Here is a 19,460-nt window from a genome sequence, read left to right on the forward strand (position 1 = left end):
AGTATTGCTCAAAATTAATAATCTAATCCAAATGTCATACATGTATCTAATTTTTAAAACGAATATTTTCAACAATTATCGGAAATATGTCGGTTGTTTTTTTCTCTGATAACTTATTTACCCGGATGTATATGTATGTATTTTACCCGCCTTATACTCTTTGAACACACCAACAATTTTGCAGTTCAAACATGTATGATGGCTCCGTCCGTATGAAGATCACTGGTTTATTCGTTCATTTTACAAAATGTCGAAACGAGTGAATAAATCGTCTCCAACTATAATGCAAAACTACCGATTTTTCTCAGGTTTCATAATTTGATGCGCTTCTGTTATAGAGAAACCAGACACCTTAAACTATCTTAATAAGGCTAGCCCGAATCAGTGCTGCAGAGTCGATAAGTCGTGAAGGGGTTAAATTGTCGTGGCCATTTATAGACCTAATTGATCTCCTTGAGATGAAGAACTCAATTCAAATTCTAAAGTTAAAGCAAAAAATAATATTTGGATTTTTTAAAACTTATTAGTAGTTTATAGCGAAAAGAACCATGATGACTTAATAAGACAAATTTTGAGGACTTCTGGCCTCCTTTATATCTAAACAGTACTGCAATATGCAAGTAGATTAGATAACTTATTAATGTCGGAATTATATTTTTAGAGTTCTAGAGTTAAGCCTTTAATTTGTGCTACAAAAAAAAAATGTAGTTTATTTCACTAATCGATTGATTATCAGCGGTGCCATTGGGTCACTGGTGAATTAGATCAATAGAGAATGATACATATACTGTTCTTTCTGATATATATTTCATTTTATCAAATCAAATACACAACATGTTGTATATTTGAATTAATAAAATGAAATATATCATGAAGGACAGTACATTGCAAAATCTGTATCATTTTCCATTTTAACCCGAGACTTCAATATCAGCATGAGAACCAAAGGCCGTGGGTTGATGGTGATCGGAGGTTATATTTGATATGGGATATATGTATACGTATGGTGTATTCGATACAGGTCTGTAGCTCCCAGTTTGAACAAATTCGAATGAACGACCTGCAGCTAATTCTGTATATGAATTATACACAACCCGTATGAGATAAAGGGTGAAATAAAGGTTACGATAAAAACACGTGCCTTTGTTCATATTAGAGGGTGCATAAAACCCCTGTATTTTATAGCAACCATATCATAAGAACAGACAATCCATGCTAGAAGTTTGTAGATTTGACCTTCTTATCACATTTTTCGACCTTCTAAAACAAATTGATGACGTAGAGGAATTCTTTTGTTTCAACCTGTGACGAATGGTCAGCATTTTAAAAAGGATAGTAGCTTGATTTTGCTGATTGATAATCAAAAACCAAATATAAAGGGGAAAACAAATAAAGAATACAATATTTTAAAACAAGACTGGATGCTCAACAAATAGCCAGTTATCCCTTTTAATATTTTCAGATATAATTTGTACAACTATAAATTTTTTGAATGAAGAAAAAAAAAATTCGATATATTTTATCTTTTAAATTTGCGTATTTTTCTATATTTTTATATAGAGCTCTTCTTTTAAAGGAGATCAATACAGTCTAAAGATGATCACGACCATCGAGCCCCCGTAATATTTATTTAGCAGTTGCAATTCGGCTTTGTATGGTCATTAATATCGTTGTTTAGAATAATTGTGACGTCATCTCAGTAAATGTCCTTCTTTCTGTGAAACGTCCCGCTCGGCTTAATGAAACCTGGGATAGGCTAAATACATGTAATGCGCGGTGAACAATTCATCATTCTATAAGAAAGAAATAAATACCATTGTTTATAATAGAAAAAAACTACCGAACTCTTTTAACAGAACAATACAACTTGATTGCAATGCATTGCTTGATATTTACATAAAGACAAACCGATTTTTTTTTTTACTTTTTCATTGTCTTAAGCGAACCGGAAACATAATGACAAAATCCAAGTTTTAAGAATGTTTGAACAGAATCAGTTGAATGCTTAATGTTGTAACCAGTACGGGGTACTCAGATTAATCGTTCAATGTTTAAAAGAAACTTTGATTGATTCAGGGCCATTCATCATTTGAATAGCATGGGAGTCAACCATGCGCATTCTTTGCGCACGAACTTTTTGTTATGTCACGAATTATAACATTTTATTGAGCGAGTAAGTGTGTTTGTATAAAAAAAACATGGTGTCTTTCATTACTGGATAAAAATCCGCCAGATTTGCAGGACAAAAACACATGATAAAATATATTGACAGTGATGCCAATAACATCAGTTAATGCAGAGATAAAACAATTAATAGACCCTATTTTTGTAAAAACAGGATGATGTCTGGCTGCCTTTTAATGAAAATCACATTTCATTCAAAATGATTCCAACCCAAAACGTATGCCAATATCTTGATATGTTCATTAATGTTCAGTCATGTAATTTTTTTTAATTTGATGAATTAAAAAAATCCGGTAAAAAATATGTGGAGGTTTTCACGCATAAGGACTTGCACTAAATACGCCGTACTTCAATCTGTTTCAGTACGATTTAAACGACTTTTTACATGAATACCTTTGTGTGACTTGGTACATTTGTAGCTTAGAAGATATAGAATAAGACTACATGTATCTACCATCGCAACATCTTGGACCTTTCCGTACAGGTACCTACAATCGCAATTCCTCGGGCCTTTCCATATACGTATCTACAATCGCAACCTCTCGGGCCTTTCCGTACATGTATCTACCATTGCAGCCTCTCGGACTTTTTCCCTACATGTTTTTTTTAATCCCAAATTTTCGGACCGTCCCGTATATGTACCAGTGCTTGTAATGCACTGCAAAGGATTTTTATTGGGTCTTTTTAAATCTCCCCTTAAATGCCATCCGTTAAAAATCTATTTCAAATCGTAGATATTCAAGAATTGTCAAGAAAATAATAATAAAAAAGAAGAAAATTCAACAGTTGATTCTGGTTTGGAGATGATTCGAAAAATAGGAACAAGACAAAATGAGTTGACAATAAAAAAAACTTCAATCACATTATTTATCTTCTGCTTATGTACGTGCTTTATAGTTCTCTTTCATTTGATTTTTCTTTGCGTCTTTTATTCATATGAAGTATGTATTTTATGTAGCATGACACATCCTGATGGGGAAAATAAAAGATTATATGAATAACCCCCCCCCCCCCCCAAAAAAAAAAAAGCAATCGTAACAAAATTGGAAGCAATATTTAATCGATGTTTTGACAAACATATTTCAATGTACCTCAGTTTTCTATATCAATACGTAGTTTTTGCAAATCCGGGGAAAGAGACTTATGAATTTTCACATATCTTCAAAATAAACAACAGATTTGATCTTTGACAATCTTTTAAAGATATATCTTATGATTGTTTTGTGAAACCAAGTCCAGATTGATTCCATGACAAAACATTTAGTCTTCAATTGAAATTATATTGACTGAATCATTTTTATTTGTGTCGATCGGTGTTCGTGAGTAGCTAAAATTTTCCTGATTCGTGGGGAAATAATTTTGTTGGTAGCAGGTTCGGGATAATTTTGATAGATATTAACAATTACTTGTATATATACGTGCGTGGGGATGTACATTCGAAAGCCACGAACATTGGGCCCCCACGAACAATAACGATTCTACAGTGGTTTGTATCCAGTATTGCATCATAAGCTATAAGTCTAAGATTCTACGTATTACAAATAAATTTTAATTGACGTAAGAGTATTGCACATGAAAACTAAACTGGCAGGAATCAAGCAGGGAGGCAGCTCATCAAACCACTACGGTATAAACAAACAATTAAAAAAAGATAACCCCGAATCGATTGTTCTTATCTCGGCGGTAATAACCGCGATTAGGACATTTTACTATCCAATACTCGCGGATGTCAACCAAAAGTCTGGTGCAGATGCCATTATTGCTGTCAGTGCCTGATGATGACGAAAACATTCAAAGCGTTACTTCCGGTACAACCCCCCACCCCCCCCCCCCCCCCCCAAAAAAAAAAATAAATCAAACACGAACAAAATCATACAATTTCAAGGAATTGACGTTTATTTTTTAACCACAAAATATTGTAAAAACAATGAAAATTAAAGAAAATAACACCGAAAATAAGTACTGTTGCCCTCATCAGATATTTCGCTTTAGGGGAGGGTTTAATAGGCTCTGCTTTTTACCCAATTCATTTGATTGATCAATAATATAAATTAAAAACATTGTGTTTGAATGTGGACTTCTTCCTTTGAATAGTGAACGTTTAGGGATGGTTAGTCGACAGACGTACATTTAGTGAACATTTAAAGACAATAGGTCGACATACACATGTACGGGAATAGTGAACACTTAAAGACAAAAGGTCGACAGAGGTGTATAATGAACATTAAAACACAATCTATCGACAGACGTTTATATAGGGAACATTTAAAGACAATAGGTCGACAGACGTATAAATTGAACATTAAAACACAATATGTCGACGGAGGTAAATAGTGAACATTCAAATACGATATGTCGACACAGGTATAAGATGAACATTTAAAGACAATAGGTCGACAAACGTATACATGTATAGTGAACATTTAAAGGCGATATATCCACAGAGGTATATAGTGAACATTGAAAGACAATAGGTCGACAGAGTAATATTGTGAACATTTAAAGGGGATATGTCAACAGAGGTATATATAGTGAACATTTAAATACGAAAGGTCGACAAAGGTATATAATGAACATTGAAAGACAATAAGTCGACAGAGGTTTATAGTGAACATTGAAATACGATAGGTCGACAGAGGTATATAGTCATCATCTAAAGACAATAGGTCGACAGACGTATATAGTGGACAAATAAAGACGATAGGTCGACATACTTATATAAAGAACAAATAAAGACAATAGGTCGACAGATGTGTATGAAATGGACTGTGTACCGGGTATCATTGGCGTTATTAATGTGGAAATTTAAAGACAGTAGGTCGACAAACATATATAAACATTGAAGATGATAGGTCGACATATTTATATACCATTGACTGTGTACTGGGTATCACTGGTGTCATTGTGTCATCAAATCGGAATCAAACCGAGGTATTTTATTGCTAAGAGTCATCCATTTTGAAAGCTGTCCCTAGAAATTACAGCAGTATCCTTTTTAAATAGGTTGTACTTTTGACGGTGTATCTCCAAATCGTTCCAGATCTCAAACTTATTGCATTGCTATTTTATATAAAAGATATTTGCACTACTGGGTTCAAGCCTTCTTGTCTGTTAGGAATCAGATTTGTCTAAATATAGTGCAATTTCACGCCTGGGGAATAAAGAAAAATGGTACCGACCACTTATTCCGAACAGAATCAATTTATGACAATCATACATGTAGGATTGAATAGAAAAAAGAAATAGGCGAGTTGAGAACGTTTTATTTCAGTGTATTCCGGAAATATTTCAAAACAAAAAAATTGCAGTTAGGGATTGAAGAAATGAAGAATGGTTGTATAACCTGAAAATTAAAATATATTTCAGTAACTTTGAATTAAAGATCATTATCTAACGACTATGTTTACAAGCACTGCGTTTATCTTCCTAAGACGCAAATAAAGAACACATCAATGTTTATTCAACTCGATATTTTTAATTGATAAAAATTCAACATACTCAAAATATTATTAGCAATTTTAAATGTGTAAAATATACAATATGTTTTACTATGAATTACAATTAATATAAATGTAATTAAATACTGAAGATAAAAGTGTAGAGCAGATTTCGAATTTATGAGTTGCAGATGAGGACCTTTCTTTTCCTTTCTCAATGCTTTGGTGCTCGACATTAATTTTTAAGGAAAGAATTCAAATGATTGTGATAATTTTTTAAAAATTTGAATTGTTTATTTTGAAAAAAACCTCTATGAATACAAAAAAAGCAAAACGAAACCAAAATATTACAATACACTCACTTAAAATTGTTCACTTTGTCTATTTTGGCCGAAGGAAAGCTGACGTAGTTGAGGTTCCTACTGAATTCGTTGCCACACAAATATACTCCCCCATGTCTCCCTGATGGGCGGGGAAGATGGTCAAATTGACGTTGTTTGGAGCACTCGACACTTTCACACCGTTGGATAAAGCTGAACTGCCTGTTAACTTTTAACAAAAAATAGGATCTACCTGCCTGTTCTTTAATTTTTTATTCCTAGGAATTGTCTATTGAAGACGTTCCGAAAATTCAAAAACTAAGTACCAATTTTGAGAGGGTTATTGGAGAGAGAGAGAGAGAGAGAGAGAGAGAGAGAGAGAGAGAGAGAGAGAGAGAGAGAGAGAGAGAGAGAGAGACAGACAGACAGACAGAGAGAGAGAGATACAGAGAGAGAGACAGACATGCAGACAGACAGGCAGACAGAGAGAGATACAGAGAGAGATACAGAGAGATACAGAGAGAGAGAGATAGAGAGAGAGAGATACAGAGAGAGAGATACAGAGAGAGAGAGAGAGAGAGTGTGTGAGAGAGATCACAGATCTATCAGCTCACCCCCTTGAACTCCCAGTGTATTGTGGCGTTAGACACAGGCTCCGTTTTACAGACCAGTATGACGCCCTCTAGGTCTGGGCGTAAAGTGCTGTTGTTCGGTTTGTAGGTAAAAATTGGCTTCACTTATAAAGGGAAAATTACATAAATGATATATTAAGTCAGTTGTGCTCTTATCAATTGTTTTATTTATTCAATCTCGTCGAATATCAATGTTGATTTGTAAGATGGTTATTGTGAGATAATAGTAAAAAGAAGCTAGTAAAGATGATGATAATTATGAAAATGATGATGACGACGACGACGCTGTTATTGATGAGAATGATGATGGTGATGCTGATGATGATGATAATAATGAAAATGATGATGATGACGACGCTCTTAATGACGATGATGATGATGACGATGATGATATTGACGATGATGTCGTTGGTTTTAATGATGATGTCGCTGGTGATGGCAACAGAGAGTGTAATATTTGAGATACTATTGCAGACAATCGATGGCATAATTAGTAATTAAGTTTGTATTATACGAGCTGAACAACATTTAAATGATTACTTACAATAATGTAAGCTTATACTGTATACTGTAGATTCCTAATTTTAAGCGAGGAATTAATATCCGCGTAAAATTGCATGAAACACCCTTTGCGAATTTTAAAATTTAGCTTTAATTTTATGAGAGTTGAGAAATATTAGAGATAAGAATTACCGCGTTCGCGATTTCATATTCTCGCGATTTGATACAAATCGGCGGGATCGCGAAATTAAATACTCGCATAAAATAAAGAATCTACAGTAATAAGGACATAAGAACGGAAAAACATCAATGTTGTAATCACCTTCTTGTGACGTTGTGTTAGAAGGTTTTGATGTTGTGAACTACTTATAAGGGCAGGGTCAAGATTTTGGTCAATTTTTTTTTTGTAATTTGCATTGTTTATAACCCTTAAGTAATGCATTTTTATTGGTCAACTAGAATTTGAATGTCAATTGTACAGTTATAAGCAAGATACAGAGCCCACAACTCTTGTTATGTAAACAAGGCTTGTATTATTTTTTTGACACTGGTTCATGTACAAGTATAAGTTCTAGTACTGAATTTTTTTATCTGCTTGCTCGTTTTAAATAAAAATAAACAGTCCATAATGTTTTAATTAATTAAAGGTTTAAAGCTGAAATTTTCTTATCAACATTTACAATGTAAACAATAACATGCCCTCAGCTTTGTTAACATATCCAAAAATTGTGAACTCTCTATCCTGCTTTTTACTCGACGACTGACTTTCAAAGATTGATTATTTCTCAGAAATGCTTAAAAGAAGCACACATTGCAAACATTGCAAGCATTGCAAACTTTAACAATGAGAAAATAAATTTTTGACCAAAATTGAGACCAGGCACTTTTACGAATACATTTATGTCATCACCATTGAGATTACCTCGTTTTGGAATGCCACAGAGTCCAATGTTACAATAGTCATCATCACAACAGTCGTTACAGTGACTGGTTTCAACCGAATCGCCATGGCTAGATGATGACACGTGACCATGTGCTAAAGACTGGAAGACTCTGCAGGTCTGCCAAGAACGATGTGAATAGTTGTAAGGAATGGGTCCTTTTGTCAGACAAGTAAACAATCATAACAATAGCATATACCTATATGTTCTTACTTTTTACAACCACAGATATGTGATAACAATTAACATGTATCAAGCGCACTTTCTGAGGCAAATTAAGACATATATTGAAACGTTCAATAAAATACACTCACCCACTGCCAATTACAACGCATGACCAGGCAACCTTTATTTTTTTTCTGTTATATACTGTAGATAAGTTTATTTTTACCCCTTGTATAATTTTCGTCGTTCTACATTTGGAAAGAATTTCACCCATCTCGAATTCGTCAAGACACAGTCGTGTATAATGAGAGGTAATTTAAGATATCAGAATTCACCCAATTTCAAATTTGCCTGCAGACAACAAAAACGACAGCAATGTTTGATGCATTATCCGGGAATTCATTTCAGAAGTTTGATTCTAATTCAACCAAATGGCTAAAAACACTTTAATTCTTCTATATAAACGAAATCAACCAAACCAATCAAAATGTTTATCGTTTTGTGTCTACTCGACAATTTTTTCTATTTCTTGAGTGTTTCATTTTTCATATTGCTTTGATACAACGACGTGTTATTTATTTATAACATAAACTTTGTGGTTCTTTTTCTTCTTTTTTATTGGGGGGGGGGGGGGGAGGGGGGCGGGTATCGGTGATTGAAACTAATATATTTTAAAGATGCTTGCTTTTCCTTCATTTTATCAAATTGTGTTTTTCTTATTTTCTTTTCAGACCACAGGACATGTGCCATTCAGTGAAATCTAGTCACATAGTCATCTAAATATTAACTGAAAAAGTCTTGGTAATGTGACTTTACAGAAGATTTATGCCATTTAATCAACTTTAAGTTGCGTAAATTGTCTGAATGGCAGAGAGTCATCCAATGGGTTGTCTTGTTATGCAATTCTACTGTTGATACATGCTCTCAATTATTACACTAATTTAACATCTTTTTCTCTTTTAAATCGATACCTTAAAAATACATATGATGACTTACATCTTTATGTTGGCAACCAAGGTTGTATCGAATTTCGTGACTGAACGGATGTCGGTAACTTCCTGCATAACAAATCTTAAAAATAAAAAAAAGTATCAAACGTAGGAGATTTTAATCGTGAAAATATAAAACATTAATACCATCTACCTTTTACATAAAATGTTTGAACACCAGAAGGGACTTACGAATTTGATATAATGCTTTCACATGATATTCGGCTGAGATTATCAGAAACTTAAGGAAGGACAGAGGTATGCATCATTTTAGTCTATCCCAAATTACATTCGTGTTGGACTTTGATTTTTTTTTATAGTCTTACAAAGGATAGGTATCATTTGGATAGCCTTACAGAAAGATAGCGATCGTTTAAATAGTCTGACAAAGAATAGAAATTGTTTAGATAGTCTCATAAAGGACAGGAATCGTTTAGACGGTTAAACAAAGGTTATAGTTCGTTGTGTTAGTCTCACAAAGGACAGATAGTTTTGTAATCCTTCAATGTATAGAAATTGCTCAGATAACGGAAAGGGGTCGTTCGGATAGTCATCGGAAACGGATATTGATAGTTTTGATATTTCAAAAACAGATAGGAGTCATTTGGATAGTCTTGTGAAACGGATATGGATAGTTTTGATATTACCAAAAAAGATAGGGATCGTTTGGATAGTCATATCATTGATAAATGTCGTTTGGATAGTCCCCCAAGGAATAGGGATCTTTTGGGATATATCCAGAAAGCGAATAGTACTCACGGAATCCTCGCTACATGGTATAATAGTTTCACAATCATCAGGATGAAGGGCGTCGGAGCACGAAAAACATTTTCTTTCCCTGGAAGCTTAAACAGTGAATTTCGATAAATGAGTTCGCTTGAGGTTAAGATTATAAAAAAGCTTAAATGTACACTGCAACTGTTGTATATGTCACAGGAAATCTTTTTAATGTCTTTCTTGTAATTTATTATTATTATTATTATTATTATTATTATTATTATTATTATTATTATCATTATGTATTCATACTCTATAAAAGCAAGAGAAGTAATCCAATAATGAATTTGTAATATTTTATATGTAGTATAATTATTTATCTTTTTCGTGTTAACTTAAGTCTTTGCTTATAAATGCTACCTTCTTTCTTAAATTCTTAATGTTGATATAAGGCTTATTATGTACGCAGTAGAGTGTTAAGAATAATATTGTAATATCAACAGATACTTCACTGTAAGATTTCAACACAAACATATCCTTAACAAATAGAACAAAAGGTTATTGTTTTTTAAATTCACAAAAGATGTAAATTCAGGATTTACACTTTTTAATCAAAGATTTTTCTGTAAAAAGCTATACAGAAATTTTGTTGCAAAGCCTGATTTAATGATTTATTGTCTCTGATAACCTGATTAATTGATTAAAAATGTTTTTGAAAAATTCTTTATTTTTCAAAGGTACAATCAGGAGGGCTTGATGATCTAGTGTATTTTCAGAATGTATTGATCTCCAATAGAAGAAGAACTATATAGGATAATACATGTACCAAAATCTAAAAGTCAAATCTATGAATTTTTTTTGGTCAACAAATTATATCTTCATATTTTAAACAGATTTGATGGTTTTTTGGGTGACCACCGAGAGATATTTAACTCACGAGGTGTTCCACATAACTTGTTGTTGCATGGATGGGTTCTATTTCCGGTGTAGCAGCATTCAAAACAGTTTGTAAGTCCCGCCTCTCGTTTACCTAGGCCAGCAATTTGATTAAGCGTGTCGCAAGTCTGAAATCATAAAATAGGACTTTGTGTAGGAAATTAGTTTTTACCTCAGATATTGATATTATCAATGGAGTCTTATTACGGAGGTTATATACAGCATATACAATAAAAGTATATACAGAAAAATTTAGAGATTGAAGTCTTAAAAAGATATAATATAAATGTTTCGATTAAATATCATCTCAGAAGCAAACAATCTAAATATTCTCTTTTATAATGTTCAGATTTTTATAAACAAATTTTGAAAATTGTTTTATTATACAGATATTTTGATAACATGCTTTCTATGATTTTTAAAAACAGTAAACATGGAGCAGATGCTTGCTCCAATACAAATTTTTCCACGTACATGTTGTGAAATGTACACAAAATATGACGAATTCTACAGGTGAAAATGACTCTAGAGAAACATAGGTCTCTATAATAAATACTTATGGAGAAAAATTATTTTTTTTTGTTTCTGAGAGAAAGGAATGTCCATTGAAGTTATTAAAGTACGAAAAATGTACGATGTTGTCTTACATATTGTAAGTGATTTTATTTGTTTATAATCCACCAAAATTGGTATCATACGTTGATTTCCAAAAGTTCAGAATATTGTAAAGAAATCAGATCTTATCAAATATGGAAAAAAAAATAGCGAAATTATCTTAAGGACACTCACCTTCAAAGAAGTGATCGAAGCAGAACTAATAAAGATAATTCTTACCGGTTTACTGAAACAGCCTGACTCAAAGAGTGGTTTTCCATTGTACTGTGTTGATTTTCTGACAAAGCAGGACTGCAAATTAAAACAACAAATCAGACAAGACTTATCCTAAATCTTGTTCAGTTTAATTGTAAGACAAAAGCTTCTAGAAAAAAAACAAAGACACAGCTGTTTGATTTATTTATTTCCTTACTTAATTCTAATCTTTGGGGTTTTTTTTGTTTTATAAAACCCTCACATATCATTATAACATCGTATTAACGTAATAGCAAAAGTGTGATATGATTAAAAAACGGGTTTTAAGGTGCCAAGACGGATTTTGGCTTATTTTAAAAACTTCATTTGATTGTCAGTGCAGCTATACTAAACATACTTAAAAGTCAGTTAAGATAATTAGCTAAATTAAAAATAAAATTAAAAGTAACATTCTTTGTTTCATAAAATATGATAAACTATTCATTGGTAGACGATAGCTTCTTTTTCTAAAGTTTTAGTTTGAAATGTTAAGCGTGCGTATGTCCCGTCAAAAACTATACTGAAAACCTTTCCAATGTTGTATGTGTTCATTAAAACTTTCGACCTCAATGTTCCCCTAACAAGAATATGCCATTAAGTTTAAAAAAAAATGAATGTAGAATAAAAGCAATGAAGATTCTAGTGACGAAGTTCTAAAGTGAAATTTTATCTGCATAAGTAGCATACAATGTTATGTTGTATTATCAAATGCCTACCCCGTATAACATACATGTAAGTAATCCGTAACGAGTTAAGTCGGATAATTTAGAGGTTGACTTGCCTCGTTTTCACCACACTGTATCAAGACGTCACAATCCTCTTGTGCCGGTACTCCGTTACAATTGAAGCATTGGTTGGTGACAGAATAGACACTGGCTTGTTGGATAATAAATTCAAATTCCACAGATAAACATGTACTCAACACAACACCCCCAACCCTCAAATAAAATATCGAAATCACATTCTGACAAAGCATTGATTAATAATTTGAAATAAAAACCCCAACACTTTTTATAATTTTTTATGAGCAGAGAGTTTTATAATAATATTGTCTTATTAAAAAAATAACAATTCTCTGTTAATCGATCTTACTACATTATATATTACATTTTTTTTTATATTTTGATCATTTGGATTTAGTTAAAATATAAAATTTAACAAGTATGGCATATGTATATATAGGAATGAACATTACATGATTTTAATGAGATTTGTTACCTGTTACTGCCACCAGAATAAATATCTGTAACATAGCTAAGAAAAAATGAAGTAAATTGCATAAGAAAGTGCATTGACTCGACTTCCAGTTATATCATATTCATATAAACGATCTTTTTTTTTTTTTAATATAAATCATTCTTTTTCAATATTAATATGCTGTTGAGTTATTTGTCTCTAAAATTGATTGATTAAAATATGTAATTAATGAATGTTTATCTATTAAGGGTGGTTAGTAATCGCTTAACAATAAGTATGGAAAACGTCAGTCAGCATTCGACTTAGCGGAAGATCGTTTTATAGACCATAGAACCTGAGAAATGAAAGGATATGTAAATGTAATGAAATAGAAACAATTGAAAACATTTGAAATTTGTAACGCTATAATTTTTTTTAATTCGAACAAATAAAGACCCTGTTATTTTGAGATCTCTCGCAAAATTATTTCAAAACTTTCCATAATTTATAAACTTGTTATTTATTTCCAATTAGACGATTTACAATTAATCAAATACTTGACAATATGAATAAAATGCCTATCTATGTATCTATATGTGTACACACTTGTATGTAAATGTCATTTTGTTACAATATGAATAAAATGCCTGTTTATGTATCTATATGTATACACACTTGTATGTAAATGTCATTTTGTTACAATATGAATAAAATGTCTGTTTATGTATCTATATGTGTACACACTTTTATGTAAATGTCATTTTGTTTCAATATGAATAAAATGCCTGTTTATGTATCTATATGTGTACACACTTGTATGTAAATGTCATTTTGTATGCATGGATTCTATCATGAGGATCATCTTATATTTTCTAAGTCAAGGCAAGCTACTGACAAACAAGTTGATAAAACAGGACTATCAACAGTCTCCTATGAAGTCATCTTTTCGTAAGTTCTATGGTCGATACAACGACCTTGTCAGCAAATACAATGTTCCACTGGGTCGCATGCTGTTAATTAATTGTTAACCATAATCAATCCCCTAATTGTCAACGGACTTTTCCGGTTTTTCCCGATTACGACAAAGAGTGAGCACACGGCGGTTGGGACCGGTCAGCAGAGGATGCTCACTCCTCCTAGGCACCTGATCCTACCTCTATCTTTTGGAGGTCAGTGTTGCTCTGCTTTGAGTTTGTATTATGTTTTATGGAATGTTGAGATGGTTGGCGGTTTGTTGTTATCATTTTTTCATTGATAATAGTTTGTTCCATTTGGTTGAATATTTTGCTGTCAATGTCAGGTCTTATAAATTGTGATTTTGAAATTTGACTAAGCATTTCATATGATTATATTTATAAAAAAAAAGATCATCAGTATGTGTGGTATTATATTTTTTGCCTAGAATATAAAAGTTATTATATTTGATAAAATAGAAATTTTCTTAAACGAAGATTATATGTTAATGATATGAAATTTACCTATCTAAGATGTTTATATTATTTTTATATGATTTTCATGTAATCTTTGTGTGTTATAAAAGTTGAACAAAGATATGTCGTCCGATGAATCATTGATTCCAACCATGGGGCGTATTTGGTTCTGTTATTACTGTCATCCACGTTCATTTCAAGATTGATATTCAACGTTTGTCTAGCAATTATGATACAATATAAAGACTAAACTTCATTTATTTTACGACGATTTATAAACAAGTTCTACAACTTAAATTAATATCTTTCGTTGGCACAGATGTTAGCGCAAGGGGGTCCTTAATGTGGAAAGAAGCCGGAGTACCCAGAGAGAACACACGTGTACAAGCGAGCGACCGCCATACAGCCACTGTCGATCACGGGGTTCGAACTCGGATCGCAGCAGTGAAAAGCGACACAACGCTACTTGGGCCCTTCAGCAATTTGTGTCACATAACCGAAAGACTTATAGGTGGTTCAGTTATAATCAGTCATTTCAGTACAAACTCAGTACTGCTAAACCTGTTTTATCAAAGTTCACGTGTACTGTGCCTTTTACTTATAGTTTGTTACATACTCATTTCAATTACAAAACACGTTAAATAAATTTGACTTTAGCAATTGTTGAATTGTAGAACAAAGTCGTGGATAGTTTTTTTAGATTATAACGTTAATTATAGGTTTGTTTTATATTCTAACGTTGATTATACGTTTTTTTATTATCCACCTGCTTAGAATTTATTTCTATCAATAAATTACAATATCTATTACAGAATGGTTCAAAGCGTTCACTTATCTATCACATATCTAAACATTTTTGTTTTCTCTTCATTGTAATATTTTTGTGATATTATTGTCGATCACATACAAAAAATAGAGAACATTTGAATTCCCTTTCCAGTAAAACGTACTAGACAATGTGAATCAAACGAAATCGAATAAAATATATGTTTCTATTCTCAACTTTTCCTAATACCTGGAACAGATACAATCGATGATGTTTGCCTATAATGACAAGCTTTTTTGGCTACATAAATATACCATCCCATAGTTTACAAAAAGTTAATCTTAAACAGAAATTACCTCAAGTAAAAATGAAAATAAAGGTATATTATCAAACTGAAATTCCGAGACTTACTGTACGGATTTTCTAAGTACACAGGACGGTTCAGGTAGCTAGTATGGCTGACAGATAACAACTCTGTAATTCTCTAAACATGGTCAAGATAAAAACGGAAGATAATAATCCGAAAGGACAAACGCTTCCTTAAGTTCACGACTGGAATAAACTAATTTTGAAAATCGTTTCATGATAATGGGTAGAATTTATCATTAGGTACGATATACAGAAGGCCACGTCATATAACTCCTACTTCACTGTACGATGAAATGAATTACTAGTAGCTATTTCATGTATTTTATGAATTGGATTGCATCTTAAACAAAGTATGATAAGTTATCAATAGCTGATTGTTAAAAAAAAGCATTTTTATTACCTCTAGATAAATGACCCCCCCCCCCCCATATGGGCTGAGGTTGTCATTATTTAAACATCATATTTTTAATTATTGAGTTCATTTGGAATAAACCCAAAACAACTGTCACTACACTACGGGGAAACAAAACCATTCCCATGTTTTTCGTAAAAAATGTTTTTATAAAGAATAAATGTTATGCAATTTTATATATCATATCATACATTTGATTTTTCGCCCAAAATCTGGAATGTTATCGTACATTTCAACAAAATCTTTGTGAAAATTAAATTGTTTGTTGTTTCTAAAATGCCATAAAATTTGCTAACTTGGTTAATATTTGCCAAACCATTCCTGTTTATGTCACGGTTTTGTGTCAACTAACATTATGTCAGGTATACATTGACAACAATGTATTATTGTATAACACTCCAAACAATCTCTAATTGTGGTTTCACAATCCAAAATTAAGATAATTTTTACAAAAAATTGTCGTTTTCAATCCATTTTTCACAACGAACAGGATAAAGGAGCAGTGAGGAATGAAGTAAGAAGTTAAAAGCTAAAATCATTTTAAAAGAAGTATTTGACGACGTGTCCTATCTATATATAATTGTGCCTAATAAACATTAAAACTTAATTGAAAAACTTCATGCACATTCCGGATATTCCTTTCTTGAAAACGTAACACTTTCTGCTGTTGAACAAAACACGGTTTGTATTTTTTTCAATGATTTAATTTATTATGTTTGGTAGCACTTTCAAAGCAGTCGCCTTCGTTTGCTCTCCTATCAAGTTTCTAGCCACGCAAGAGTAGTCTCCAGCCATCCCCTGAGTTACATTCGTTAGGTGCAGTATAGGACCTTTTGAAATAGTCACGCCATTGTGTTGCCACGTGACGTATGGTGTAGGATTTCCGGTCACGAGACAAATAATGTTAATATTTTCACCTGAGGTAGCAACTGTGTTTTGGAGTTGGGCTATCTTTGGCTCCTCTAATAAAAGAAAAAAAAACATTGAATGAAATATTTCAATAATAACATTTTGTTAGAAAATCAAGCCATGTATTTCATATCTAATTTTAATTACTAATCTATTTACATAGCTGTATGAACAAGACATATGAGGAACACACTTAATAGATCCGATATGCATAACAAATCGATTTTAAAATTCATAGATATACGTCATTACAAACAAAAAATGAATCATAAAATTAACAAACTGTTACATACAGCTACAAACCTAGACACACGCATGGGGTTGGGGGCGTTGTAGGTACGACTTTAGGTGGGGTGGGGTTTCCTGGATCGGCCGGTGGTGTGGGTGCACCAATAATAGGGTTGGAGACACCTGGGTCTCCTTTTTCTCCCTTAGGTCCTTCGGGTAAAACAGAACAATTAATTTAAAAACACCAATTTTGCAAGCGAGATTAACTGCGTTTTACTCTTTTTATATTTTTTCTTTATATTACTAATAACTGTGTTTTTTTTTTAAACATTCTTCTTCTTTTCTTTTTATAATTCAAATAAGTAATAAATTAAAAATTATTATTTTAAAAATAAAATCATTTACCAAATTACACCTTCAAAACCAAGGCACAAACACACCAACTATCACAGGCATGTGTATTTCAAATAACATCCAAATTACTATATGCAGGTAATTTTATTTCTAAGCAGTGGTTAACAGCCATAAAACAAAACCATATCTAATATTTGTTCATACTATATAAATTTCTATACTTATACATGAATAATAGGCAGAACTTTTATTTCTTTATCATACAGAAAGCGGCAATTAACACACTTGATTAATTGCTTAAATGCATTCAGAGTTAACTTTGTTTTACTTCTGTACGAGGAATCTTGAATCAATATCAAATACCGTATCTAAACTAAAATTTTGATGTCGTTTCAATGTTTAAAAACGTGTACCTCTCATACAAAGGCGACTGTCGTTTGAGCAATGGGACTCCAGAATATGTGCCTGAAAAAATGAAATGTCCGAAGAATGTATTTGCAATTCTTTAGCAATTTTCATCTTTGTGACAGGTTGATGGGTATTTTTTAACAGACTTTAAGCTCTATATTTTATAACTTCTACCTGAGCCATGAGAAGTTCTTGCATGAAAGTAGTTGATGTCTGTCGCTTCTCCGGGTTGTCAACATTTTCTCGGAACTTCTCTGTTTTATCTGTCTGAGTTCTGTAGTCAGTATGGTCTCTCTTAATTTTATGTCCATTCGTTTGGGTAGACTACAAAATATACTTTTAATTACGTCTTGTCAAATTATGAATTAAATATATTTTATAAATAATATAAATATTTTGTTTATAATTAAATACATAATTGGTAAAATCCGTATTTCTTTTTAAATTTGTTGATGTCTTTTTCTCTTTATAAAGGACTATGTGCAGTATGGTCAAATATCTGCCCCCGATTTCAACCAATTTTTAAATAGTATCGTATAAAAATAAACTCTTCACAAATCATTGTATGGAGGATGCCTATAACTTTTATCTTGATTTTAGTCATCATTGCTCATTCACTATTTATCTATGACGTCACCAAAAATGACCTATTTCCCGCAAATTTGCAAACAAATGAAAATATTCTCATTTTTGCTCTATATTTTGCATTCGGAAGTATAGAGCGCAGGTCTGCTCAAGTGCGATTTTAACATATTTTTTTCTTCAGATAGTTATACACATTATACTAAAAAATGGTACTTGAGCAAGCCTGCGCTCGATGTTTCCCAGTCGAAAAACCATCGGAAAACACCCATATTTTGCTAAAAAACATCAATTTATCAAAATAATGCAATTTTCATGACGTCATTTCTACTTTATGACGTCACTGTGGTGATAACCTTTTACACCTTTATTTCCAATATGATTTTAACTATCTTTCACTTTATTTTTAAAGCTCTATCTAAAACTTTGATTTTGGGGGCAAAAATGCATAAAACCGCACTTAGTCCTTTAAACACAATTAATAGAAAGAAACAGTATTAAAAACAAAATTGGGTCAATAATTGAAATGTGGTAAATGTTTACCATAGAAAGTAGAGAAATAGGTCAAGCATTATCAAATATACATAATCAGTCTGATAAAAGACCGATCCTTTTTAATAATAGCTACATTCAGTGTTGATTACTTAAAATGAAGTCAATTTCTAAATTATTTTGGATAATTAAAAACAAAAGAAAGTATTGAACATATTTCATAAGCATACCTTGTCTTGCAGATCTCTTAAAATCCTGAGCTCATTAAGTTCCTGTTTGATCTCTAGAAGTTGGAGGTACATAAAGCAGAGGCATGCCGCCACACCCAAAAACACTATCAGTGAAAACATCACTAAAACACGCCCTCTGGTGGGAAACAAGGATTCATCGGTCGCCATGTTTATGTCAAATTTGCATTAGAGTAGTCTCCCTTTAAGCTTGTTCTTGGTGTCAGAGTATAATCTTATCAACTTTGTAAACCTACACACGACGTGACTCTCACTTGCATTGAATTATAAGTGCATAATTTTGTAAACTACTATTATTCCTATATGCTGTAAATGAAGGCCTTAAATATGGAATGTATCCGATTTATACTGTATTGACGTTTATGTTTTTATTTAACTTTTTAAATGTTTCCCATGTTTGTTAACTTAAAATTAG

At 32.1% G+C, this 19,460-nt stretch overlaps 2 protein-coding genes across 2 annotated transcripts; both read right to left on the minus strand.

The window, feature by feature from the left end:
• Nucleotides 1-5,429: 5,429 nt before the first annotated feature.
• On the minus strand, nt 5,430-15,570 carry LOC105319159 (uncharacterized). Its single transcript, XM_066069229.1, has 11 exons — nt 15,455-15,570; nt 12,890-12,925; nt 12,453-12,547; nt 11,657-11,728; nt 10,824-10,950; nt 9,929-10,014; nt 9,177-9,251; nt 7,997-8,135; nt 6,556-6,677; nt 5,984-6,170; nt 5,430-5,527 (listed from the first exon to the last, which is right to left on the minus strand). Exons 2-10 carry the CDS (start codon nt 12,921-12,923, stop codon nt 6,003-6,005), a joined length of 918 nt encoding a protein of 305 aa, XP_065925301.1. The 5' UTR covers nt 12,924-12,925; nt 15,455-15,570; the 3' UTR covers nt 5,430-5,527; nt 5,984-6,002.
• Nucleotides 15,571-16,519: 949 nt separating this feature from the next.
• LOC105319158 (titin) lies at nt 16,520-19,274 on the minus strand. The gene is made up of 5 exons (XM_011416570.4): nt 19,028-19,274; nt 17,898-18,047; nt 17,729-17,780; nt 17,037-17,171; nt 16,520-16,786 (listed from the first exon to the last, which is right to left on the minus strand). Exons 1-5 carry the CDS (start codon nt 19,193-19,195, stop codon nt 16,527-16,529), a joined length of 765 nt encoding a protein of 254 aa, XP_011414872.3. The 5' UTR covers nt 19,196-19,274; the 3' UTR covers nt 16,520-16,526.
• Nucleotides 19,275-19,460: the final 186 nt, after the last annotated feature.

The sequence above is a fragment of the Magallana gigas genome, chromosome 1 (genome assembly GCF_963853765.1).
Source record: "Magallana gigas chromosome 1, xbMagGiga1.1, whole genome shotgun sequence".
Lineage (NCBI taxonomy): Eukaryota > Metazoa > Mollusca > Bivalvia > Ostreida > Ostreidae > Magallana > Magallana gigas.

Excerpts from the sequence above, each read along its gene's own strand:
- LOC105319159 (XM_066069229.1), bottom strand. The coding sequence starts at position 12,923 with ATGTTACAGATATTTATTCTGGTGGCAGTAACAG. Across the intron at positions 8,136-9,176 it reads TTGGTTGCCAACATAAAGAT|ACCTGCAGAGTCTTCCAGTC; the intron begins GTAAGTCATCAT and ends CGTTCTTGGCAG. Across the intron at positions 6,171-6,555 it reads TACACTGGGAGTTCAAGGGG|TTAACAGGCAGTTCAGCTTT; the intron begins GTGAGCTGATAG and ends TTTTGTTAAAAG.
- LOC105319158 (XM_011416570.4), bottom strand. The coding sequence starts at position 19,195 with ATGGCGACCGATGAATCCTTGTTTCCCACCAGAGGGCGTGTTTTAGTG. Across the intron at positions 18,048-19,027 it reads TAAGAGATCTGCAAGACAAG|TCTACCCAAACGAATGGACA; the intron begins GTATGCTTATGA and ends TATATTTTGTAG. Across the intron at positions 16,787-17,036 it reads AACCCCATGCGTGTGTCTAG|AGGAGCCAAAGATAGCCCAA; the intron begins GTTTGTAGCTGT and ends TTCTTTTATTAG.